Here is a 26,854-nt window from a genome sequence, read left to right as displayed (position 1 = left end):
TGTATTCAGTTCTTTGGTCTCAATGTCAAGACTCCAATAATGTTTCCTCCCATAACAGGTTGAAATAGGCTTCAGATCCCATCGGTGTGAAGCTAGATCTCCCGAAACAAAATGGGTCCTCTTCTGCATGTCATGATGTATGTTTAGGATCCCAGTATTGTGTATACTATTAAGACCCTTTTTCAGCCTCTGGTGTTGGGCAAAGTCACCAAGCTGTGGGTTAATTTTGTTCCCTTTAGCTTTTACCCACTCAAAGTGGGAGGCTGTCACGCCCCAAAAGTGTATCTCTTCAAACCATCAAGTGTTAATCCATTTACTTTTTACAACAGCAGTAGCTTTTTATAGCTAGTCTCGCTTCTTGTGGTGCTCTGTAACTTAAACAATTAGAGTTGATGGAGTGACAGTGAAAATTGCATGACACTGTTGATTTACAACATATGGAAAATGCTCCAGGTTTTGGCATCATTGGTTTTGCATGGGTATTCTTTCTGCAGAATTGTTGTTTTGTTATTTGATCCTCAATGAGGAGCACAGCCAATTCTAGCTAAAATTGGCCTTAAATATCCTGCTCCAGTCTCTTCTACGCCTGGTATGTCTTTCAGAAGAGATCCGCACATTCTTTAGCATCCCTTTCCAGCAGGGTTAGTCAGTGCTGGCCACCTCCTCCCTGGCTGCGGTCTAAATTCCTTTTCAGTTCATAAAATGTGGACCTGAGATGGTTGTCTGAAACAGCCAAATGATTATTACTGATTTTTAGCTAATGCTTTTAACTAATGCTTTGTTGACACGTTAGGCCAAAATATTCTGACATGTTTTCCAAACCTTGTCTCTTAAAATCAGAAAAAATCTCTTCCACTGAATAGATGTTCCAGAAACAAAATTCTAGAAGAATAGTGGCAAGAGAGACTCAACAAATAATCTAATCCATGAGCAGTTTTACCTGTGTAAATCTTGATAGAGGTTTGAGTAATCTCCAGCAGTAGAGGCCCCACAGCCCTCCCACGCAATCAGTTCTACTACCTCACCATTGTTATCATTAGAAAGTGCTTTCCAATATCTAACTTCCATTTCGTTTTCCACACTCTCCCAGTTACTAACCATTCGTGAAGAAACTACTCTTCAATCATTTAAATCCCATAAGGCAGCTATAAAGTAGGAAGTTGATACAGGTAGCAAATTCAAATGGTTTGGTTATTTTTTAACAGGTCCCTGTCTCTGGTATTACGATTTATACATCAAATTCTCTTTTTCCTTCTGAAGGAAAAAAGTCATGGTGATTAAAATGAGCCATGAACCTAAAAAACAGAGCATATGATGGTTTAAATTCTCTTTCCCTACCAAAATGTAGTGGGAGTTACTGAATTTAAAGGCATAAAAATATGAGATCCTGTATTTTTTAATAAAATGCCAACAAAATGCATTTGTCTTTACAAAATACATTCCAGGCTGTGTTAATATACATTTATAGTGTCTGAATGGAAAACCTAATTCTGTCTTTATCATAACAACTGAACAGTTTTAATATAAACTAATGTCCAGTTGTAAATCCATCTTTTCTTGGAAAAAAAAGAATCATTTGAAAGTACAGATTTAATCTGATAAATGATGCAACAATTAACTGCTTTCACTATTTGCAAGTCTAAGTTAATAGCTGGATTCAAGGTTAATGACTCTTTTTCATTGGAAAGAGATGCTTTTCCTCTCTATTTCTTTTTGACCCTGATAAATGTGTCAGAGGAAACGGCCTCCAAACAAAGGAAAACCATGATTTTTCATGTATGATAGTGTATCAAGTGCAAAATTAAATGGTACAGACAATGAAAGGAACCAATCTCTGTGATAACATAATCTTAAAATAAGAACGGAAAACTGTTATTTTGCTCTGAGGTCTGTTTCAGCTGTCAGCTTAGAAATGGCAACGCATCCTTTGCCACAGGTTAACCAGAAGGGTTGATGCAGAAGAATGAGCTTCTTGAGGCAAGTCAGACTTCTACTCTGGAAGAACTGGATCCTCCGGAAAAGACAAAAGGTAAAGTACTAGTCTTTGGACCATGCACCCCACTGGATGAAGTGACTGGTACATTTATCAGCATGTAAAAATCACAAATTCCTCAAAGAATCAAATGTGATCTTTGTATGGGCCTGCTGTCTGGGATCTTGTCCAGTGCCGTTTGCAAAGCTGCTCTTTACAGACTAAATATAGAATACTTGTATTAGCGTTTTCTTTGACAAATAGTATTGTGTACCAGGAGAAGATTAGGGGTAGTAGTATTTTTTTATTTTCACATAAAAAGATCTGCTGTTAGAAAACATCGTGGGCACTGTTCAGCTCAGGGAGGTTTGATTCCTAATTTTAAATTTGCTCCTCACACCCAGCTGCTCTTAGATGTGAATCCAGTTAGGGCCCTAAAGTTCACACAGATTTTATTTTTTTAAATATGGCTGAATGACATAAGTAAAATGAAAATCAGAGAAGTCTTTTAAATCCTTTCAAATCCTCTTAGATCTTATGACACTGTCTTAGAGCAAATTTATCTGTTATTTATTTCATCATTGGTTTTTTTTTTTCCCCCTTCTTTTCTTTAAGCCAGATTTTCTTAGTCAAACAAAACCTTAAACCAGGGTCTTGGTCATCTGATGTACTGCAACTCCTTCTGTCCAGCAAAGGAAGTCCTTTTGCCTGGTTTCCAGGCAAAGGAAGTCCCTTTGAGGTCCTGTAGAGATAGACCACCTTTTTCAAACTAAAAATAATAAAAAAGTACAATAGGGCATCTGTGAGGCTGTAACAATCATGCAAACAATTTTGCCATAATAACAGAGATCAATAGGGTTAAACTGAACCATGGGATGAATTGAAATGCTTACCTATGCTGACCTGATTTTAGTCATTAAGAATGACTCATGTGCTGAAATTTCCAGGATCAAAGGATTATCTGATTTTCTTCATAGACTAATTGAATGTCCTTTCTTTCATAGCTTCCCAGCGGACTTTCTCCCACAGTCTACATTGCCATCGAGAGCTGATGCATGTAACGTTGCCAGCTCATGATTTAATACAGTATGAAAGTCACCAATCCATACTTGAGCTAAATTACACCAAATATAAGGAACCCCTTTTTGAAGCTGGACTTCAGTTACTGATTGTCAGGGAGCTGTAGTAGCCTGGTTCTCAAGTTCAGACAAAAAAAAACCAACAACAACAACAAACCAACCAAACAACAAACAGAAAATCCATGTCTTTCTGGTCTTCAAATGTGTGTACAGAGAGAATTGGAAGCCACTGGTTTTTAATTTTTAGCAAGTGGATCTTTATGTAATTCTTCAGTATATTCAGTATAGGAAATACTGTTTTATTTGGGCAAATCTCCTCAGATATGTGACCCAAAATGCCCACTTGGGTTTCAGGAATTTTCTTTTTTTCTTGTTTATTTTTTCCTATACAATTTTCAAAAATGCTAACTTGGTGTTTCCTGGTGTTGCCAGAGATCTCCTTCTGTGATGATCATTCCTAGCTTGTAAGCACAATAATTTAATCCACACCAGAAGGAATATTTTCTCCACTCTGAAGAGTGAAATACTTTACAACAGAGTCAGTAAAAATCATTTCCTTTTCTAAGTATATAAACCTACCTTCTTACTTGTACACACAGAGAAACAAGGTAGCCAAAACAAAAATCCATAATGTCAAAAGTAGCTATAAACTGTGTTTTGGGAAAATCGGCCTGTTTTTTGTTAACCATCATGCAGTACCATAAATGGAGGCATAGCCAATCTTCTACTCAAGTTCATCATTTACTCGAAACTAATTCACAAGAGGAAAGACTTCATTACAGACTTAACAGCTGATTCACAGCCAATTTAAGCTTGTCACATTTGTATGGTCGTGTCACTGTGCCTGGTCCGTTACAGCTCTGTCTGGATATTACGTTTCTCTGTACATGTTTCTGGGATTTCTGCTGTTTATCTTGTGGTTCTGCAGGCTTATGGGCTGCCCTCTGATCCTTCTAGTATGTTCTGAGACACCTGTGTGTCCTCAGGAAAAGGATCACAGGAAAGAATCAGAGGGCTAACAGCACTTGGTCAATCCTTACTGCATTACACATTGTTTACCAGCTTGAAAGACAGCTTCCCTTGTGCTTTAGCCTTCAATCCCTTCCAAACTAGTTAGCTCAGAAAGGAATTACTGAATTCAAGTCTGAGGATTTGTATTTCCTGGGAATGAGGTAAGAATCGACGTCTGAGCAATAACCCAGACCAGTTGTCGTCTTTGCTGCAGAGTTAAAGAGTCTCCCCAGTGCTTACCCCTCTGAGTTTATGGCTGTGTGGTGCTTGTCCCAAAGGTCTTATCAAATGGGTGGCAATGGGTGTTAATCAGACCTCGTGGGCCCCTGCTGAGAAGGGTCTGTAACGCTGTCTTCTGAGCCATGCACAACAGCTGTCAAGGAGAAGAGCTGTACAATGGCAGGTTTGCTTCTCTAATAATCGTGTTGTCTGCCCATTGTTGCTGGTAAGATTTTGTCTGGCTTTAAAAATATCAGGTGTGCATAACTTCCTAGGTAGCGGTGGGATTTTTTGTTGTTGTTCTATTTTAAAAAAGGAAGCTTTAAGAGAAAAAGTGTGAAATAGGAAACGGTTGCCTGGTGTAAAGCTTTCTACCCTATTGCTGTAAGCATAAGCTGTGCTTAACTAAAGCTGTTAGACAAAGTTATAGTGGAAAAAACAGGGCAGCTCCAAAAACCTGTTCTTAATTATGCTGTGGAATATCTTTTGCTCTGCATAGTTCAGTTTGGGGGAAAAAAAACCATTCACACGTAATGCATCTTGTCTCTGGCCCTGTTGCTGTACGCATTATTGTTATGTATGTGGTGCCTGGTCAGGCAGACGGGAGCAAAGGAAAGAGGTAGGGAGGGCGTTCCTGTGCATGTGCTACAACCCCGGTTCTGGAGAGAGTTCGTCCCAGCTCTCATAGGGAGGAGAAAAAAAAAAGTGCCACGTGGCTGGACACAAAAATCCCATAGCTGGTCCTCAGAGCCCAAAGCCTGTGTCACAGGAACAAAGGGTTCTCTGCCAAAACACACAGAGGCAGTAAAACACACTGAAGCACAGGAGTGGAGGAAACAGACTGAAAACCAGGCAGGATGTTGCTCTGTGGTAAAGCAGTGCCCTCGATTTTCTGTCATGACTGGCAGCTGGTGACTGTTCTTAAGTGTACTGAAAGACCTGGGCAATAAAGTGGCCTTTGATGGGGTCTTCTGTGTTATTGAAGAAGGTATTTGATCTTAATGTACATATTTCTACCTGTATTAGAAAATTAATAATGTTGAAAAGAATGATGACAAAAAGAAGCGAAAGTGAAGATCAAAGAATGTAAGTTTATGCTAAAGTCTTTTACCTTTGGGTAAGCACAGTGCACTGACAGCCTACTAATGAGACCAGCATTGCAAAAGGTGGATAAAAAAGCCCCACACTTTTTCTCTCTTGCATCTAATCCTTTTTTCCTGTATTGTTATAGAGTCATCCACTTTGTATAAAAATTACTTAGACTTATATCTGGTCTCTCTGGCAGTTCAGTACTACTTGCTGCCTCTTTTTACCTCAGGATGCTTAAACGTTTCTTTAGAAGAGGTAGAGAAGCCAATGAGTTAATGGTGATGCTTCATGGGCCTCTGATTAAATCCTTGCTATTTCTCGGTGTCCTTTTGTCCTGGTTTCAGCTGGGATAGAGTTAATTTTCTTCCCAGCAGCTGGCACAGTGCTGTGGTTTGGATTTAGGATGAGAATGATGCTGATAACGCACGGATGTTTCAGTTGTTGCTGAGCAGTGCTGACACCAGGCAAGGGCTTTTCAGCTTCCCCTGCTGTGGAGTAATTGCTGGGGGTGACTTGGACAATAGACTTAGAGTTACGATTTCAAGAAAGGCACAGCATTTGAAGAAGCAATCCAGGTGGTACGCAGCTGGAATTGATTCCACAGGAAGTTCCCCAAGCCTGTAATCTTGGATGTCGCAACCCAGGGGAGCCTGGTGTGCTGATTCTAAGAGGAACTGCCCAGGGGGTGGAGTGGTGTGGAGACATCACGGCCAAGCCCTGTGATAAGGGAACTCGGAGGGGCACCATGGCACTGATAAGCTGCATAAGTGATACCCAGAGGCAACAAGCCATCATGATGTGGACAAAAATGCTGTCCTTTAGTAACCTTTACTCATTATAATGTAATTATAATACTAAAACACACTCCCATCCCAAAACCTACCCGCCTCCAAGGTGAGACCACTCCTCACTGAGCCTGCGCTCTGAATTTTTTCTGAGCCTATACCTTTAAAACGAAGCGAGAAAACTTTACACCAATCCTAACAAAGTATGTATGACTAGAGTCCCTCAAGCTCCACCTGAAAGGTAAAAAATAGTATAAATTAGCCTAAAGAGAGAGGGGATGTTGGGGAAGATAACACTGTGTACTACTCTGACCTCTGGCATCAGTCGACGGGCTGAGCCTCTCTTCCCGCCCCATCGGGATGCCTTTGGGTAAGAATCTAACACTTGGTTATACCAAGTGCCTCCCCGGGAAACTTAGAAACCTCTATAGAGTCACTTTTATGTCTTTTGATGCATCTGTATTGTCCAAAGCTTTGGTATTTGCATGTGCCGTGCCGTCACTGAATTTATCACCGGTAATCCAAAGAACCTGTGTGTCTGTTGCTTTAATAAATTGCTTTGATTTATTGGTCTAGCCGTGATAGTGGTCATTGAACGCGACCAGACGCTTTAAGTGTGGCCGTGATAGTTCATGCAGCACGACTAGACGAAAGGTGCCTACGTTATTTGTGAATCCGTAATTGTGATAGTTCAGTGCACTGAACGCGACCGGACTTAGAACGATAAATTGGGGACCTTCCAAAGCCTCTCTTGATGCAACACCTGCTCTGCCAGGGGCACAAGGAGCTGGGAGGGGGCACAGCCAGGCCAGCTGACCCCAACTGCCCCAAGGGCCATCCCATCCCATACGGTGTCATGGGCAGTATGGGAACTGGGGGGGTTGGCCGGGGGCAGCCATCGCTGCTCGGGGATGTGCTGGGCGTCAGTCAGCGGGTGGTGAGCAATTGCATTGTGCACCACTTGTTTTGTATATGCCTTTATCACTATTGTTGTTATTACTTTCTCTTCCTCTGCTGTTCCATTAAACTGCCTTTATCTCAACTCACAGGTTTTACTTTTTTTTTTCCCCCGATTTTGTCCCCCATCCCACTGAGGGGGAGAGTGAGCAAGCTGTGTTGGTGCTTAGTTGCTGACTGGGGTTAAACCACAACACTTCCAAATGGTGAAACAGGCAAGGGATAACCATGGGCACATGCTGCACTGGGCATTGGTGCTGTGAGAAGGGGCCTCAGCCCTCTAATCGCTTAGTGACTCTATATGTGGTTCAGCTGTAAAATTTATTTTGAATTGATTTTTCTTTTTTTCTTTTTTTTTTTTTTCCCCCCAGCTTCGTTTTCTGGTGGAGCTTGTATGGCCTCTCTCATTATTTCTTGCCCTTGTCTGGCTGAGGAAAGCTAATCCACTGTATCGCCAACATGAATGTAAGAACATTTAAGATGTTTTAATGCTCTGGCTTGTGCTAGATAATGAGTAGAAGTTCTCAGACAGAGGTACTGGGACATTTTTGCCGAGTATTATTCTCCAGTGGCAAAAGAACAGACTTTGCTTCAAGTAGTTTAGTTATTATAGCCATATATTGTAAGAATTACTGGGGGGGGGGGGGGGGGGGGGTAAGATCTAGCTTTCCTGTGTCTCCTGTGAGATGCTTTGTGGTCAGACTTACATGAGGTCTCAAGATTCTATCAAGTTGTAGATTTCTGTAATTCTGTTACTGAGAAAGTACTGCCTCACTACTTATTTAAAAAAAAAAAATCTCAGGATTTATTTCTGTTGAAAATAGCCATATTGTTTATATCAGTGACTTTTTTTTTTCTTAGTAAAAGAGAAACCTATATGATTTCCATCGCATTCCTACTGTAGTGAGCTAACCATCATGCTCTTTAGATTCACACAGGCTGCATTAGAAAAGACACCTAATCATTTCTATTTTGTGTTTCCGTACTCTAGGTCACTTCCCAAACAAGGCAATGCCGTCTGCAGGAACACTGCCATGGTTACATGGCATCTTCTGTAACATGAACAACCCCTGTTTCCGCAGCCCAACCCATGGAGAGGGTCCAGGTGTTGTGTCCAACTACAACAATTCCATGTAAGCAACTGTGTGTGTGAGACTGGCTTGCAGTAATAGAGGCCTGCTAGGCAACTGCTGATAGCCCGCTCTTGGCACCTGTTGAGCATTCATGGGCACGCATGATGCCAGGAGAAAGGATGGAGTATCTTCAGCCTGCCCAGAAAGGTCCTTCAGTGCACTGAGGGAGTTTGAAGACTTGTTCTGTGGTGTGAATGAGAAGGGAAAGGTGAGCATTTAAGAAGACACCAGGGTGCAAATACTGGAAGACAAAAATTTTCAGTTCTAGCACATCAGTTTCATTCCAACAGTGGTCAGCAAAGTTGAAATGGAGTTCATGATGGTAGGTTTGGGCCTTTTTGAGAAAGAGTTCAGGTGTACTAGTCTCCAGGGATGTTCGCTTAATGAAATCCACCCTTTCTGTTGCCTTACTGCTTAGTGAATATCTCGGGACAAATCTTCTTGATATAAGAGTATGAAACGCCTAAGCTTTCTTTTCTCATCACTCGAGTTGTCCCTTCTGAATAAGAGCGCTCTGATGAAGTAGCAGCAAAGGAAAATCTGCACTGCCACTTCCTGTGTAGCACCTGTTTTGGCTATATACTTGTGAGACTTTAATCAGCATAGTAACCTCCAGATATGAAGCCTATTAACAAAATAGGAGGATGGGAGATTTCCGGACTGTTAGTGCAAAAGAGCTGTGGGAGTGCTTCATTGCATTGTTTGTTATAGCTGAGTCATGAAAGACAGCATAGCAGACAAAGAGCCTTAGAGTAAAAACCTGTTAGAATAGCTCTAAAAAATGCTCCAAATCTCCCTTTGCAAATAGTCCACTTTGGAGCATCCAGTGATTAAAATTCATGAGCTAACAATGTCAAGGCCATTAAAGCTCTAGTCACGTGAAAGTCCGTAGCCTGGAGTTAACTTAGCATTTGACCTTTTGTTCCTACTGAACAGGATTTAAAATAGTCAGCTGGACTTTTTTTTGTGGGGAACAGTCAATCACACAGTGAAGCTAGAGGGTTCTGTTTTCTATACATTCTGGCTTTTCTAAGTTGCTTATTACAGAGCAAACTCTCCCTTTGTGAGTCAGAGTAAATTCAGTGCATTACAGAGGAAGCAAATACATTGTGTTTTCTGAAAGAATTTAGTCCTTCCTGTTTGCTGTTTCCTGTAAGCTAAAATAAGTCATGAGGACTGAGGTATACCGTTCCATGTATGGAAAAACATTAACACCGTTAAAGAAATGTAATGGCTTCCCCCACTGCTAATAAGAATTTTTTCATACTTGTTTATAAATGCAGGACCTGATTGCATCCTTGCTTGAACTCTCTGTTCTAACCCAGAACCAGTAGGTGAACAGCTGCCTGTGACAGTTTGTCACTCCTGTTTCCCTGCCTCTCCTAGAAGAAACGTTTTGAAGGGACCTAAAATCCACCCTTACATTGGAGTGGTCTGAGCTGAAAGAGGGAGGAGGATTCTGTGGCTGGGTGATTCCGTGGCGCTAACCTGGCTGAGCAGGGCTGCATGTGCCCAGAGTGTGCCCCATCCAACTGCTGGAGCTGAGCCTGGGCCAGAACCAGAGCAGATTTGCACCGTAGCTGTGAGGTGAATGCTGCCTGGGGAAGGTCCTGTCTCCCCAGCAAGCTCAGCGTGGCTAACGAAGAGAGTGTATGAGGCACCAACCTTCTGCAACACCAGTAGCCCTCTTAAACCTTCTGTGGACTTCCAAATCTAGCTGAATCCTATGCCACCTGAAACTGCTCTGTTGCCACCACAAAACAGCTTTGAGTTTCAAGACTGAGGACGAAATAATTTATTTTTTCCTCATCTGTAACACAGAGAAAGTCAACTTCACCTTTTTTTTATGTGAAGTGTTCTTAAAGAGTCATCAGTCTTAAATTATTGTTTGTTCACTATTTCTACTTTCAGCCTTGCAAGGGTATATAAAGATGCTCAGGAGCTCTTACTGGAAGCCCCTGAAATCCGTGACCTTGGCAGAATCTGGGAAGAACTCATCATTATGACTCAGTTTATGGAAACAATGAGAACTAATCCTGAAAGAATTGCAGGTAATTGTTTTGTCTATATCCTTTAGACTATTGAATTTTTCCTTCTGAGAGCTGACTAGTAGTTACTCTGCAGACTGACAACATTATAATGCATTTCACATGTGGCTGTTACTCTCCTTACTGTTAAGAGAGGATAAATTAAAACTCATCCAGTGTTGTAACAAACACCTTTCATTTGAGAGAAAGGAGAGAGGCATTCAGCTGCTGTTCTACAACCACCTTCCTTAAATAACAGTAGACAAAACTCAAAACACAAAAGTGTGGATATCTCACCACCCGAAGTAAAACACATGGATTAAGAGATTTCATTAATTATTGTCACAGTAGAGGCAGAAGCAGTAAGAAAGCATCACTGGAAGATGCAGAGGAATGGAAAGCTAGGAATATGCCTGAACGTACACTAGGAGCATAACCCAGCGAAGAGCTTAGCAATACCTTGTTTCAAGTGTTAGCTGACACAGGTTTGGAACAGTGAAGAAGGAAACACTTTCTTCTTGTTTTGCTGATGTGCTTAGAGAGAGAAGGCATTGCACGCTTCTTATAAACAGGACTGCAAGTTACATGACTCCATTAATTTTTACTTAAAACAACCTGCCAAACTCAAAACACAATCCTGGGGAAAAATAGGAAATGGACTAATGATATTTTTTTTTAAATTTTAATATTTGGGCTTTAAGTACAGAATTTGAAAAGATACTTCTAAAACTAATGGCACAAAAATGCACTGGCTCTGAGAATTGATCCGTCCCATTCTAAAGTACTTTGCCACAGGAATAATATTCTTATTAAAATCAAATAGTTATTCTCCATATATTTTTGCTAAGATGTGTATAAAGCATCTGATACACATGCTCCACTATCTTTTCAGAGGTTTCTAACTAGAAGTAAAAAAGGGATTATCTCATTGTAAACAACAGTGAGATAATCAAAATGCCCCTGAATGCAAACAACAAGAAAAAGATCTGAGCTGTGGTTTGTACACATCTATAGAAACCAAACCTGCCTATTTAGAGGTGAGGAAAAGCATGACATACCATGGGTTTGCAACATATTGCTAAGGGACTACACCCCATGGTTTGGGACGTTGCCTTTGCATCCTATATCAACTTTACTCAGCAGCTGGAAAATAGAGTACATTCCTACTGTTAATGCTCTTTCAGAATCTGTGGGGGTTTTGAATGTGTTTTACTTAAGACAAATAGCTGTTTGGAATCTCCTGTTTCATAAAACAAAGTCAGTGCTGCAGCTAAACTAACAAAATGTGAATTGCCACCTTTTTCCATAAAGAAGGTAATGCAAAATTGACTATTTAAGTTCTCTCTGTGTGTAGCTTACTACTGTTGCCTGTAAGTAACAATCTTAACAGGATATTGTTATAGCTGCAAAGTTGAGCAATGAAAAATTAACAAATGTCAGAATTAAGATTGCTCCTTCTCCTGATTCCTTTAAACTGGATCCACCTCTTGAGTCCTCCTTCCTTGTCCCATTTCCCCCTTGCACTGACACATTTGATGACACGTGGTCCTGTCGTGTGCTTTTTCCTCCACAATGCCTGGGTGCCAGGAAAGGCATCAGTGAGAATATGGTGGACAGGCCCCTACTGTTGTTTTCAGTGTTTACTGCTTGAATAAATACACGGAGCAGCAATTGAAGAAGTTCTGCTCAGCCCCTGCAGCCCTAGGACAGAATATGCTTATTGCAGATGGAATTGTGGAAGCTAGTTGTCAAACTGTGATAAGGCTCTACTTAACTCACAAAATGGAGATGCTCAGCAGGCAATTTGTGCATGTTTATGTGGAGATGTCTGAAGCTACATTCCCCATGTCAGTATGATACATGCTGCTCCTATCAGTTTTAATTGCCTGTGCTAAAGACTGGAAGAACTAGTGCTTTTCAAGCATTCTTTACCTAAGTCTGTTGATGCTATGTGAACTACCTTTAATAAAGGCTGTAGTATTCAATGGGCATGAGCAACATTCACTTTCCAAACTTTCACTTGGACTATATTGAGGCAGAATTCACACTGATACTGATTTGTAACAGAGAAGAGTTAAAAAAGATTGGCACTGTTTGACTTTAAGAGCAGCAGTATTTTGAATATTGTTATAGATGGGATTAGGGAAATTTGGTGGCCTCTCACGTATGTTTAGTTTAACAGTGGGTAGCCTCATTGGTTTGTCTGAAGGTTTGCAAGCTTTTAGTTTGATAGTTGGTAATCTAGTTTAATATGACTATTAAACTACAAACAATTTTTGCTTCTCCAGGGAAAATGAGTTTTTCTCGTGAAAGATTTTCAAGGGGTCATTTTTGCAAAATGGTAGAATAAGATTAACTAGCTAAGATTAATCAACAGCAAGTGATAAATTAGAGTAGATGTAAAGGGTTGGCTAAAGTTATTTACACAAGGCCGAGAAGAAAGAACGCTAACAGGAGTAGCACTCTTGAATCTGAATATTTAAAATGAAGCATTACCTCAGAAAAAAGGCAGAGACTTTCCAATGCAGTCAGGGATGCTTTCAGTACTTCCATTGCTGAAATTCTAGTCTGAAACATCTTTGAGAGATCAGATATGCAGAGTCAGAACGCTCAGCATTTTCTGATTATTTTTCCCCAACAAAGGATTAAAATGATTTTGAATGTCAAAAATAGTTTTGGACCCCATTAGTCACTAGTAAGTATATGAGCCAAAGCACATACTTTCTGCAGGTTTAAGCCAGGGTACGAGTTGTTCTTTAACTTCCTTTGTTTGGTATCTCACTGCTCTCTGCACTCCGTTCTTCAACCAGGAAGAGGAATACGAATTCTAGACATTTTGAAAGATGGGGAGACTCTCACTTCCTTCTTGCTGGAAGATACTGGCCTCCCTGATACTGTTGTTTTCCAGCTTATTAATGCTCAAGTGCGCCCTGAACAGGTGGGTAGAGTATCCTGTGTGGAACGCGATCTCTTGAGTTGTATATGCAAAGTAGCCTTAGTGAGGGCCTGGTGCCCAAAATACCTGCTGCCTTGTAGGTTGTTTGTACCACTTCTCCCTTTGTTTTTTTGTGGATCTAGAGGAAGAGGTGTTTGGTTTGTCTTTAAAAAACATTTTGAACATGCCTTAAATATAGATATTTGGTTCAATGCTGTCGTTGCTCCCAAATAATGAGCATCAAGAAACGATACTGCCAAGCAATGCATCCGTCCCCATGATTAAAGACCTTTCTCAAAAGCTTGAGGCAACTGTGCATCCTTTTGAGACAGCAGTCCTGATGAATAGCAGCAGAGAACTATCAGAGGTTCTTAATTTAACATTTAAATTCTCTGCCCCAGTGTCCGCAGAGTAATGATGGCTTTATGGCATTGTCTCATGTGAATAGGTGGGAGTAGAGAAGCAGGCCCACTTTCTTAGATTCTGATTGAATAATAGATCTGCTCAGAAAATTCAGAGTGAAAACTGGAGGTCAAAGCCCTCCTGAAGCAGCTAAGCAGGGGTCTGTGTTTGACCAAGTCCAGGCTGCCTTTGCCTCTGCGTGTACTGGTGGCTGGGAGCTCTGCAAGGAATGCTGTATTAATGAATGAATGTATGTTGCTGAATCAGAGCTCTGGAACGATTTCTACACTGCGTTAGCATGTGGGTGGAAGCAAGTGAATAACTGAGGCTGAAAGACACAATTCCTTTCTTTCGCTGCCACATAAAACACAAATGCTGGAACTGTGTGTGGCCAGAAAGAGGGAAGGCATTAATGAACTTGCATGCAGTTCCTTTTGTGCACCAGCTGGTGTGACTAGTAGCCAGTCTACTTATCTGCTGTATTCTTGATTAGTACCAGGAGGAACCCCCGCTTCTCCTCGCTTTGTCATGAAGCAATACCACAAGACCATATCAAAGCCAGTGTCAATTGATACATCCTACTTATCAGTATCAGCTACTGATATACCTACACCTCCGTATCAGCTGAGATGGTGAAAATTTGCTTCTTTGCTGCTCATGACAAGAAGATGATATACAGATATCCTGCTGGGCTTCTCTTTCCCTTTTCATCCCTATTCTCTTCTTCATCAGAGATCTGCTGCGCCAGGAGAACTGTGTGCTGCCGTGTTAGCCTCTAGTAGCTCCCCAGTGGCGTTCGTTCATCTACTGTTAAAAATTCTGCCCGCCAGTGTACACAGGACTAACTGTTTTCAACACCATCACTGAAAGTATGATTGAAATCTGCTGGAACATGGTGTCTTTCTGCTGTATTTTCTGTGCTGATGTAGAAAGAGATGTAGTGCTCTTTATGCTGAAATTAAAGAAATGTGATCAGTTAGAGAGGAAGCTGGAGGGGACCTGGTGTTAAATACCACTTTTGCTGTCCTCCATAAAGTTTTCTTGTTAGCAGTAATCACCAGGATACAAGATCATCTCACAAGAGCTGATTTACATCTATGAGGAAAGTGCTGTCAATACTTCCTCCAAGAGCAACTGATGCAGAAAAACTAATCTCAGTTTTCAAAAGGCCACAGTAGAATTATTTTTAATAGGAATTGAACACTTGATCTCCTATGGCAGATACATCACTTAATTCCTATAGACCTTCTTGCTAAGCAAGTTACTTGGGCTGGACTTGTGGCTGGTTGAGGTGGAAGTTGCAGAGCCATGACTAGAACCTAGATCTTGTGGTCATCTTAAGCCTCAACGGTGATAGTTCATCTCTAGTTCTTCATGCTGCTCTACCCTCTGTTTGCTTGCATATCGCTGTACACCCGCTCCCCCTGGCTCCGATGGCACAGAGCTGATCAACCTGAAAGCAACTTGTTGACAAGAGCCTGGCTGTTGCCAACAGCTAGCTGCAGATCTAGGTCTGAGCCTCCTGGGAGTGCAGGAAATGACACACAGAGCTGAAAATTAAACCTGATCAAACAGCCAACTAGCTGAGAAAATAATTTGGACTTCATCTTGCCAGCTTTGGCCAAACAGTGACACATTGATTAAAAAAAAAAAAAAGTATTGAAGTTTTCCTCTGAGGGCCTGCTTTTTTGAGTCATTGTAAGATAAGGATAAGAGACTGATGTTAAAACACAATAAGAACTTCAGGAAAGATTGGCAACAGCCCACCCTAACGGAAAAATTGGAAGGGCGGAGGTTTGATGTTTTTCTAATCCCATCTGTTCATGAGCATTCTTGAAATGCAGTTGCAGTTTGTAAATAACCTCTTTTTTTTTTTTTTTTTTTCTGTGTTTAATCCTTCTCAGTGATGTTAATGTCACAGTTTCCTCATTTCACAAGTCAAAACAAGGTTCCCAGGCTGCCTCCGTGTGCAGCTCTATTTCATGGCAGTTCATGCTGGATGATGAGGCCCATGCCAGATCAGGCGTACGTGGTTAAAAAGTGCTGTTCTTTTCACACGCATCCCCAGGACATAAGTGACTGAACAACTAAGCAAATTCTTTCACTGACATCAAGTCAGTTAAATCCAATTCAAATGTTCCAGTTTGAGGGAGGGCAGGGGTGTTTGGTTTTGGCGGGGTTTTGCAAGCCAGACTGTAGCTCTCAGTTGTGTTTCCTCTTTTGCCTTCTGCCTCTCTCCACAGTGTCCAACTTGTGTTAACAGTGCCTCTGCACGGGTACAGCTGTAGTGATGACAGTGACAGTACCTCTCAGATACTTCTACTAGAAATTCACATCCCTCTTTTTGTATCGTTATTCCAATACACAATCTGTGTGTCATTCAGGTGCTTTTTGTCTTTTTTTTTTTTTGTCAACAGCAACTCCATAAGCTGAAACTCAGGGCAGTCATGGGAGGCAAAATACAGTGTTGTACTAAACCTCTCTTCCCCTGCCTTTCCTATTCCAGATGCTGACTTTCACACTTCCAGTTTTGTTGGTAGCTTCAACTCCTCAAGCTTGAATCTACTCTCCAAAGCAACTGAATTTTTTTTTTTTCTCACTCCTCTGGGTTTTTAAATAGTTCTCTTTACAGGCACTACCAAACATGTGTCAGCGGCTAACTATAGGAGATTTGCAGACATAAAATTTTGATAATGTTCAGAATCTCCTAGATGGCCTTGTTAATTTGCTTAGATAGGAAATAAATGTGCATCTATGTCTGACCTGGTATAGGTGTGGTGCGTTTGTTTTGATCCACTTGTCATAAAGACTGGAATGCTCAGCAGATCATTTTTCTAATGACAGTTATATTCTGTACAGATTTTGGCAATTTCTTGTTCTGTGAAGTTTATTAAATTCATTTAGCCTAATGATATTGCGTCAGTGCAAAACTTTTGTTTGTCTGAAAGTCTGTGTTCGTCTCAAACATAGTAGGCATTTACAGTCATCACAGTGTTGTGAGCTTTTTTTCCTTATGATTTGTACTGTGAAAGGAGATGGACAGAGGATGGGAACAGTAGCTTATGAGAAATTTCCCATGCTACTTTTTATTATATTGCCATGTATTCTGTCCATTATGAAGCAATAGAACTGAATCGTAGACTACCAAGAGTATTCCATTACAACAATGTAAATACCAGGTAAATCTACTGATTTCTATGGAGTTATTCTGCATTTACATTGGTTTAACTATAAACTAATCTGTTCCCAGTGGTTGAACACTAAAGATAATAATTGCTTTTTTTCTGTTCCATGTCTATATTAAAAGTGGTAATCAGTAGATGGGTGTGGTTTAATGTAAAATGGCTTTGTAAAGCCTGCCTGTATGCCTGTGCACAGTGACAAGGAATAATGGCTGTGGGGAAAGAGTGGGGTGGAATTGTCATAACTGAAATGAAATACTGAGGGAAATCAGCTTGAGAATCAATGGAACTGGCCTTTTTCTCTTAGAGCAACTGACAGCAAAAATATAACTAGCCTAAACGCGAAAGGTAGAGCGATGTGGCACAATCGGTTGGTAAATGAAACATTGGTTTTGGTTGCAGTTTGCCTACGGTGTCCCTAGCTTGACTCTGAAGGACATTGCTTGCAGTCAGACGCTCCTGGACCGCTTTATTATCTTCAGCAGCCGAAGAGGTCTCCCTTCTGTGCACAAGGCCATGTGTGCGTTGTCCCAGGAAAGCTTACAAAGAGTAGAAGATGCCTTGTATGCAAATGTTGATTTCTTTAAGCTATTTCAGCTGGTAAGTATTAACACAATCATCCTGCCTTATGCTGTCATTCTTTTGGCTGATATTTCATTGCGCTTCAAGATTTTTCTTTGTAATACATCACCAATGTTCCAAGTGGTCTTTGTTTATTTACCCCTGCAAATGTAAGGTTATGGGTGTGTGATCATTAACCTACTGTCAGCAGAACACCAGACAGTTCTGAGTATGCTTTGGGATGAAACAGATGAAATTCACAGTATCACAGAACTAAAGATTCAAATGCAATTTTAAAATCGGAGTGTGTGTGGAACTATTATCTGGTCTTCCCAGTCTGTGTAGCAAAAAGGTGTGTGGCAAGGCCTACAGGGACCTTGCCGAGGGTTCTGAAAATACCCCATACAACCCACCATGTCTTTGCTCCATCCAGCATGACAGAATTTTACGCTGAAGTCAAAGCCATGATGCAGCTTGGGTTGGGATAGCCACATGAGCCTTTTTTTTATTTAAAAAAAAAAAAAAAAACCGAAACAAACAAACCAAAAAAACCCCCAACAAAACAAAACACCAGTTGTACTGGTTTTCATCGCTCTTTCTATAGAAGCTTTTCCTTACCTCTGCTCATTTTCATTGCCCTTCTTTGTGCGGTCCCTGTTTCTACTGTGAACTTCTCACAGTAAATTAACCACAACTGCAACCATGGTTCAGTATAGAGATATTATATATATATTTATTTGTTATTATTTATGTTTTATTATATATTTATAAGTAAAAATATTAATATATATTTATTTTTATCTATAAAATGGCATACTGGTGGGGTTTTTTTGCTTTTACTCTATATACTTTTCCTAATATTTTCCGAATACTCCATTTGTATTCACCCCACTGAGCTGGTACTTTCAGAGAACTATTCGCTAGGACCCCAAGGTCTCTTTCCTCATGATAGCAAACTGCCTATCACTGTATATACATCTTTTGGTTTTGTTTACCCCATTATCATGACTTTGCGTTTTCCAACAATTAATTTAATTTGCTGTTTTTCACCTTGTAACTTAATGTCATGAGACCATCACGCTGGCAGTCTGCTGTATACAGCAGGCAGGATATACGAGCAGCTGCTAAAGTTACGTAGAAAGTATTGATCAGTCTTTTCTGCCACAGCAGTATAACATCATGTTTAATTTAACATGGATTTTATTCAGCTTTGAGTTGCTGAGAACTGGGAACAGAGGATGCCAGAAGCTTTAATTGATGCACCAGCCAAATTACTGTTTGATTATTGTAGCACTGACAGTCATTTATTCTGCCCATGTGATTTTGTCAATCCTGATAAGATAAGAATCTGTGGTCAGCTTTTGAAAACAGCTCTTTTCCATTTCTAAAAATATACTCAGATATTTTCATGTATCTGAGACAAGCTGGAAGTAGCAGAAAATTAGTGCTACAGTACTTCTAAGATAGGTTTTCAGCATTTAAGGACTTCATGTGAATATGCACACTGCACTGCCCAACTTTAAAATCAAGCTGTTCACATACCATCATTTTGCTGCCATATTGAATAAAATGGAAAGATGAGATTTGATGAAGCAGTTGTCTGTGTTTAAACAAAAATAGACTCACATGGGAAATAGGAACATGAACCTGAAACCAAAATCTGGAGTTGTGAAAGACTGGGTGTTCAGATGCAGGCTTACGGTCTGGTCTGTTACTACAAGATCTGTCTGCCAAGACTTCTCCTGAGTATTGCAAGTCTGTGTTGTTGGAAGGGTATCCATAGCCTGATTCCCAGTGGGTTTTAATGTGCACCCAGCTCTGGAGAAGAGGGATTATCTTTTCATGATGCCTAGCACAACGATGCCTCAAGTTGGTAGAAGCTTTCTCACACTCCCATCATTATAGTTGCTAAATAATAATTTTAATATATTTCTGATTTTTTCCAAGGCAGAAGTCCCCCTTTTAAATCCAAATCCATCTCAGTTACTCCTGTTAAACTAAAAGGTAGACTGCATAAGCACTCCTTGCCGTAGTTACTTTTACAATGTGCTTCTCCACCACTTTGAAATTAATGTTTCTTGTGAATTTGCAATCAACATATCCAGGTATGTATGTGCATAAACATACACTCAAATCCTTCATGTGCTCGTGTATACCCTCTAGGGGTTTTTGCCAGAAATTAAAGCAACTCACATTTCTGAGAGCAAAGCAGAGACATCAAAATGAGACCCTTCCTTTACTGTCTGGCTGGCTCCGGTGCAGCAAGGGAAGTGAGCCTCTTTCTGGAGCACTGCTGTTCTTGAACCTGCCTGTTTGCTTTGAAGCTTTGTTTGAAGTTCCTTAAACCTTATAAATAAATGAAAATAAAATTCTTTAATACTTCATTGCAATTCTGGGTGGAGATAAGCAGTTCTTCACTAAGCCTAGACAAGTGTTGCTGAAACAGCTGCTTTGATCAGGATCACCACATGCACTTGATATGTAATCAAACAGTGTAAATCTACATTCAGTTACATATGGAGAATGCATCTTCATTGGATTTTTTAAAAGTCTACATTTTTTTTAAAACTTCTACATTAGAAATACCTGTGTATTCAAGACCCAGGTTATTTTCTGCTCTCTTACACTATCAGTCATTCTGTACTTCATGGTCTTCAGGCTACAGTTGTATAGTATAACCAGTCACATACTAGAATTTGGTTTTTCAGAGCTCCTTGTTTGAGTAGGGCTTATTTTAGGATGGGCAGCTGACTGTGGATTCCAGAACTGGGCCTTCTGTTGTTGGAAAGAAACTCTTCAATGTTTTATACTCGTCCTTTTTTTTCATGACACTGTATTCACTTCCAGTGAATATGAAAATAGTTGGATAAATATTTTGGGGAAAGCTTTCATCCTCCTCTGTGCTTAGGGCCAATAAACATTCCCAACTGTATGCTCTGATATTTAGGTCAGATGAGAGTGTAGTCTGTATATAATGTCTGCTGATCCTCTTGTGTGTGCTTCTAGAGAACATGAACTAGCTGAGTACAAATTCAGCCATTTTAGGACATTTCTGTTAAGACCTGATTCATACTGAATGCCTCCTGCAAGAAATAATATTTAGGAGCAAACGTGTAATTTTGCCCCTATTTCTATTTTCCTGTAGCTACAAGAAGGAGGTTCTTAATTCCATATTTATCCCAGGCTTTTCTCTGGTTTGCTTCAGATTGTTTACAATACCTGTTGCTCACAGTTTCAAAAAGGCCGGGTTAAGGCAAGTGATCCAAGAATCCTGTATAACCTTTGCAGAGACTGGTTCCCCTTAGGGGACAAAGGAAAAGTGTATTTTGAAGCATTGTGTGTGTATACTTCCTGCCTGAACTGCAAGTGACGGATCAGAACATGCTAATGTAAGCTTTCCATAAAAATTCTTGCCTTTGTGATTCCCTGCCAGGTACCTACACAGTGCAGCTGTCTTCTGCTTTCTTAACCACCTACTGACTGGAATGGCAGGGAATCAGCAGGGTGTGTAGCTACGCCATTTTAGGGACGTGTTTCTAGGGGCTTATCTCATAAATATTACAGTCTAGCTATCTAAAAGTCCAGCTTTATATTTTATTGTAATACCAGAAGAAATAGATGCCTGAGAGAGCCTCAAGAGTGCTAACTCCAAGGGCACATGTGATTCTTTAGGCAGCTAAGGCAGCTGCGGTGGTGCAAGCAAAGTGGTATGTGACGGCACGCCATGGTGTCACCTGTTTCTTAAGAAGCCAGTGCTAACTAAAGTGTTAACGTCTGCTGGAAAGACCATTTGGCCGGTCTGCAGGAGCCTGGAGAAGTAATGGTTTCTGGCAGATCTGACAGACAGCAAGGACCAGACTGTTTCCAAAACCAGGAAATCTCTCAAGTGTAAAGTACAACCAGTTACTTACCTCAATGGCAAACGAGGGCTTCTGTTTCACAACCTTTGCTAAATTCAGAAGTTCCCAAGAGTCTGTACATCTCACTGGAAGAATAGCCTCTGTGAGAAGCAGCTTCTCGGAAATCCCAGTTCCTGCATCCCTCCTTCATTTTTGCACCTTTTGGCATGGTGGGCTTAGATAAGCAGAACAAATCCCAAGCTATATTTTCAGTGGCCTGTAACTGTTTCAGCCTCATTAGTAAGAACACTTACACAGGCTGCTGTGTGTCTGCACATGGGTACTGGATTTGTGGCCCCACAAGACAGGCTTATAAGACTCGCTGTTCCAAATAACTCAAAAGTATTTGGGCTAAAGAGATGCCATGTGGATTTTCTTCTCTCACTGTAATAGCTGTTGTCATGTAGAAACTATGCAAAACTCATCTGTGTTTCTGATGTATTCACAGCTTCCCGCTGTGTTGGACAGAAACTCGCCAGGTGTTGACCTGAAGGCCTGGGGGAGGGTGCTGTCTAATGTCTCCCGGGCAGTGCAAAAGGTAAGTGGTCTAATAATAGATGGCATCGCTTTTCTGGGTCATGCATAGTCTTCCTTTTCCTTTGTTCTATTTATGTTCCTGTCACCTGCTTTATCAGAAAGAAAATAGACTTGTTTGGGAAGAGCTGATGCCTTAGAAATTCATTCTTCTCGCATCACAAAATAAATGTAGACGTAAGCATTGGCAATTATGAAGCATTTTTTTTTCTTCAGAAAAGACATGAGAGAACATGAGCTGAAACACGAGCCTGTGACCAGGACAGAGGAGATAAAAAGATGAGGTTCTGACTGCATCCAGTTTTACCAGTCTGGGCACAACTGAGACCTCACCAGATACCTCCTTGGAGGGTGGCAATTAACAAAGTCTTGTCTTACTGCAGCTAGCCAGGAAGCCAAGCGTTCAGGACCTTTTGAGGGTTCTGCAACCATTGGTACACGATGGAAGGCCAGAATCCTTAGGCCACTTGGTGAGCTCCCTGTCTGATCTTTTCTGTGGCTACCCAGAAGGAGGTGGATCCAGAGTGCTTTCCTTCAACTGGTACGAAGATAACAACTACAAAGCTTTCCTGGGGATTGACTCAACAAAGAAGAAATCCAGCTATCTTTATGATAATACAACCAGTAAGTTTTTCCACCGAACGATTAGAGAGACTGTAGACAGGTGCACTTATAATACCATTGTTGCTTTTATAATACAACATTTTTAAGCAGTTGATTCAGGAAATTAGAGGCAGGTGAAATGGTTTTGCTTCATACGTACTTCATAACTGGAAGCAGAGAAGCCCAGGAATTGAGAACTGAAAGAAATACGCATTTGCTTTCAATATGAAAGCATAAACATTGTCATTATCGTAATTAAGACAGTCTGTCTGTCTTCTAATATATGCTACTGATATCAGGAAGAACTAGATGCTTCTGAAGAAGGCTCAGGAAAACACAGTGCCGCGTCCTGGTATTACTTTTCTCCAGGGTAATTTTTTTTTTTTTTTTTTTTAAGTGTCTCAACTTGATTGATGGCCTGGAGCACAGGAATTTTAAAATCTCTCCTTTTAAATAATACCAATTTGATACATGGCGCCTGTTCTCTTCCTGTATAAAACTACATATATTTCATAGCAGTAATGTTCTACAGCATAATTAAATCTTACATAGGAAGTATGTCAATTTACCAGGTTTTGTTGCTTTGATTTCCTTGCTTATCTTCTTGCTATTGTAATAGGAGAGAATGTAAAGAGGAACCAATTTTATCTTTTCTACCATTCACAATTTTATCTTTTTATTATGTTCCCTTCTGTTTGCTACTTAGTTTTTCTCTACATTGAGACCCCAGCAATTTCTTCTGTACTAACACCCATATCATAGCTGGTAATATATTTCTGTGTCCCTTCTGTTGTGATAGATATGGTTGTATTGTTACAAAGCACAGGTGTGAGCCCTTTGCCTGTGGAGGGACTCCTACCTTTCGCTGTTCATGTTGATACTTGGCTCTTCTTACGTCTGAACCTTCAAAAGACCTGTAAAAGGCTCAGTACTCCATTTCTTCAGCCAGGAAACAAAATAGTTGAATTCTATCCAAGTAAACTAATTACTTCATAGTGCAGGAGTAAGATAGAAATGTGTACATTAAAATGTTTAGTTCTAAATTATTGTAGGATCCAGTTCTGAGCTGTTCTGGAGTTCAACATCCAAGCCTGCTGGATCTCCAGTCCAATAGTTTATGCTATGTAAGAATTAACCACTAATAGGAGAAAAAATAGCTTCGTATGAGCATCAACAACAATACAAAGGAGCTAAGTCATTAGGAGAAAAGCAATTAGATTTCCAAACTGTTCACAGTGAGCTCTGAGCTGTCTAGTTTCCTTCCATTTGAAATACCTTATAAATAACAGCAACTTTCAAATGGGTAAATTTATTTATGTTTGCTTTTCCAATTTTCATGGTGTCTACTTTACACTGTCCATATTGCCAGTAAAAAGCCCTGCAGGACATTATGTATAATAGGATTTGAGTAGGGTTTCATAAAGAATGTCTTTCTTTCTGTCTTTAGCACCCTTTTGTAATGCATTGATCCAGAACTTGGAATCAAACCCTTTAACCAAAATAGCCTGGAGTGCTGTGAAGCCCCTGCTGATGGGAAAAATTCTGTTTGCTCCTGATTCACCTTCTGTACGGCAAATCCTAAAAAATGTAAGAAGTTCTGAAATACAAAAATGTTTCTTTCTAAAAAACTGCATTCTAAGAAACATCTTTTGAAAAACAGTGACCCAGCTACCTCAACGTAATCAGATTTTCTTCTCAGAACTCCATTTGTTCTGATAGTCACCAGAGGAGGGACAGTTACTCTTCGTTTAAAAAACAGGAGACAGATCTTCACTGATTCATCCCATCTTGGTCCACACTACATGCTTTTTCCAGCTCAGGTAGCCTTTTGTTGGCATGATTCCACATTTACACCAGTAAAAACAGTAATGCTTATATATATTTTACAGATGTAGGAACATCAGCAGCTCTGTGCCAGTAAATATTTAAATGGAGCAGCTATGAGGCTTGGATAGACTCATTGAGACCTACCACTGAAAGATTACAAACCAATAGCAACATCATGGTTTAGTACTGTATATGTTGAAATTATAAATAATTTTCACTTCATGAAAATAGGATGGAGCCTGGACTCTTCAGCTAAGTGCCTGAAGTTGGGTGAAATGAATCTGAGTAGTTAAATCAAGATCGAATATGACCTAGGTTTTGGCCAATTCATAACCAGCAATTTGCTTACTCTCAACATCTATGGAAGGCACAGAAGAACTGCTGCTCATAGTTCACACAGGAAAACGTCACATTGACAGCAGCCCAACATTTCAAATCTTAACTATTGAGAGTATCTGTCTTCTCCAGCTGCCTCCCATTTATTCATCTACCCACATCATCAGCTTTCTTTTTAGTTCTTAATGGAGAGAAATAGCCAAGGGGAAAAAGAGAGGAAGAAACCATTTTACCTAAAACCTGAGTATTTAAAGGAATTGAAGTTAACTGGGGTTAATGTGCACTTGTTTTTTCCATTACATATACAAGAGAAATTTATACTGAGTGATTTTGATTCCAGCTGGATTTTACAAATTCTTTTTCTAAGGATTATTAACATTTCTGCTATTTTAACAAGTTTATTAAGTATTGAAACTACAACATTTGTAAGTTACAGGTTTCACTGTCACTGAATGGCTGGATCATAAATACTGTTTATCTTCTTAGTTTTCTAACATTTTTTTTTCTTCTGTTTTAATCCACAGGCAAACTCCACTTTTGAGGAACTTGAACGGCTCAGACTGTTGACCAAAGCTTGGGAAGAAATAGGACCTCAGCTGTGGTACTTCTTTCAAAACAGCCTGCAAATGAATATGATACGTGTATGTGATAACTTAGCAGGGATCCTCCATAAGAGCAACCTTTCACCATCATTTATTTTTACTAAGGGAGAATAGAATTCATTTGGAAGGTTTGGCTGGAAGCACAGTTGCAGCAAGGAATCTGTGGCCTTTAAGGCTGTTGGACCCGTTACTGGCCTTGGTTTGAAGTCTAGTCTTGGATGCACTACAGCGTCTCTGTGACAAAACCTCAGATCTGGACACTCTAGAATCTGGCTAATGTCGTCTTAATAAAGGCAGCAATCACTGCTTCCCTGCCTCTCCAAAATGTCCTTCAAGAACAGGCAGCTTGATTTTCTTGGGTTCTGCATAGGCAAAGAAGGCAGTAGGGCCATGTTTTTGCTGGGTCCAGCAATTTACCACTTTAGGAAATTGCTTATTTCCACATCCCTTAGTTCTGACTTTGATCAGCTGCAAGTAATACCTGTAGTTAAAGTTTATAAAGCAGTTCATACTAGAGAAAACATTCGGTTTTCCACACTCTTCTCTATTAGATCAGATATTTATTACATTTATCCTCTTGTTTATAAGGAAAAATGCAATAGTCAAGGATAAATTTCATCCATTCTTCAAGTCTCACCCCTGTTTCAGCTATACAGCTGCCCATTTATAAAATTAATGTCTCAGCATACCCTTTTGTACTACTTTTGTACTACTTCATGGTTCAGAAGGAGCTACGGAAATGGAAACCATTCTAGCTAAACAGGGCATGTGAAGAGGATCATTGTAGTGAAGCTCTCCTGATGTGTTTCCTCAGGACTCTCTGAAGCACCCTACAGTGAGGGACTTCTTGAACAGCCGGCTGGGTGCTGAAGGCTTCACTGCTGAACACATAATCAACTTTCTCCACAATGGGTCTCCAGGGAGCCGGGAGAAGGGAATGGCAGACTTTGACTGGCGGAACATCTTCAGTGCTGCAGACCAAGCTCTGCGTTTGCTCAGTCAGTATCTGGAGGTAAGGTCATCCCTCCCACCGCTGGGAATACTTGTAGGGAATATCTTAAAGCAGGGTACCTTGGGGTCTGTGGCAATAGACAAGAAGGTTAAAATCACAAGACGCATTCATTTGTTTCAAATTTAATCTCAGTATTAAAAGCATGTCTTTAAAACAATACAGCAGTATAAGAACATGAATACTTATTATTATGAAAAAACCCTTCAGTTTGATGATTCCCAAATGCTGTATTGAAAATGTTGATTGAATGTCTGAACACACTTTGATGCTGAGAGGCAGAAAGTGAATCCAGAATCTCAAGGAAATGTTTTTTGTAAGCACTAATAACTGACAGGCCACTAATTTCAGCAAGACCAGGAACAGAGAAGCTAATAGTTCTTTGGTAACTCCGCCTTCAGGTTTTTAAGCACCTGATCAAAATTCCATTGAAACCAATGAGGGAGTTTCTACTTGTTCTGTAGCCACTCCTGACAAGATGTCTGTGTCTCTTTCCCAGAGTCTGTACCCACCTTCTCTAGGGTGCTGTGTTTTTAGTGGGGCTCTCTGAGGCCTTTGGAGACCCACAGTGCAGGAAGTGAGGTGAAGTTTCATTGCGTAAATAAAAAATGCTAAAAATGTAGATGAAAATATCAAGCCATTGTAAAAATACTTTGGAAGATACTTTTAGTAAGAGGTTACTCTGGTATGGG

General features: G+C 40.3%; 1 protein-coding gene across 1 annotated transcript in view; it reads left to right on the top strand.

Annotated features, from left to right (window-relative positions):
* Positions 1-1,963: 1,963 nt before the first annotated feature.
* ABCA4 (ATP binding cassette subfamily A member 4) overlaps positions 1,964-26,854 on the top strand; it is a 76,798-nt gene continuing 51,907 nt past the window's right edge. Inside the window, exons 1-11 of the mRNA XM_075711519.1 lie at positions 1,964-2,029; positions 7,484-7,577; positions 8,104-8,245; positions 10,157-10,296; positions 13,083-13,210; positions 17,194-17,391; positions 21,700-21,789; positions 22,169-22,409; positions 23,836-23,975; positions 25,076-25,192; positions 25,968-26,165. Of these exons, the coding sequence (XP_075567634.1) occupies positions 1,964-2,029; positions 7,484-7,577; positions 8,104-8,245; positions 10,157-10,296; positions 13,083-13,210; positions 17,194-17,391; positions 21,700-21,789; positions 22,169-22,409; positions 23,836-23,975; positions 25,076-25,192; positions 25,968-26,165 (1,554 nt within the window). The remainder of the gene's footprint in view (positions 2,030-7,483; positions 7,578-8,103; positions 8,246-10,156; positions 10,297-13,082; positions 13,211-17,193; positions 17,392-21,699; positions 21,790-22,168; positions 22,410-23,835; positions 23,976-25,075; positions 25,193-25,967; positions 26,166-26,854) is intronic.

Source organism: Pelecanus crispus, chromosome 5, assembly GCF_030463565.1.
Source record: "Pelecanus crispus isolate bPelCri1 chromosome 5, bPelCri1.pri, whole genome shotgun sequence".
Taxonomy (NCBI): domain Eukaryota; kingdom Metazoa; phylum Chordata; class Aves; order Pelecaniformes; family Pelecanidae; genus Pelecanus; species Pelecanus crispus.
This window is presented reverse-complemented; position numbering and strand designations above follow the sequence as displayed.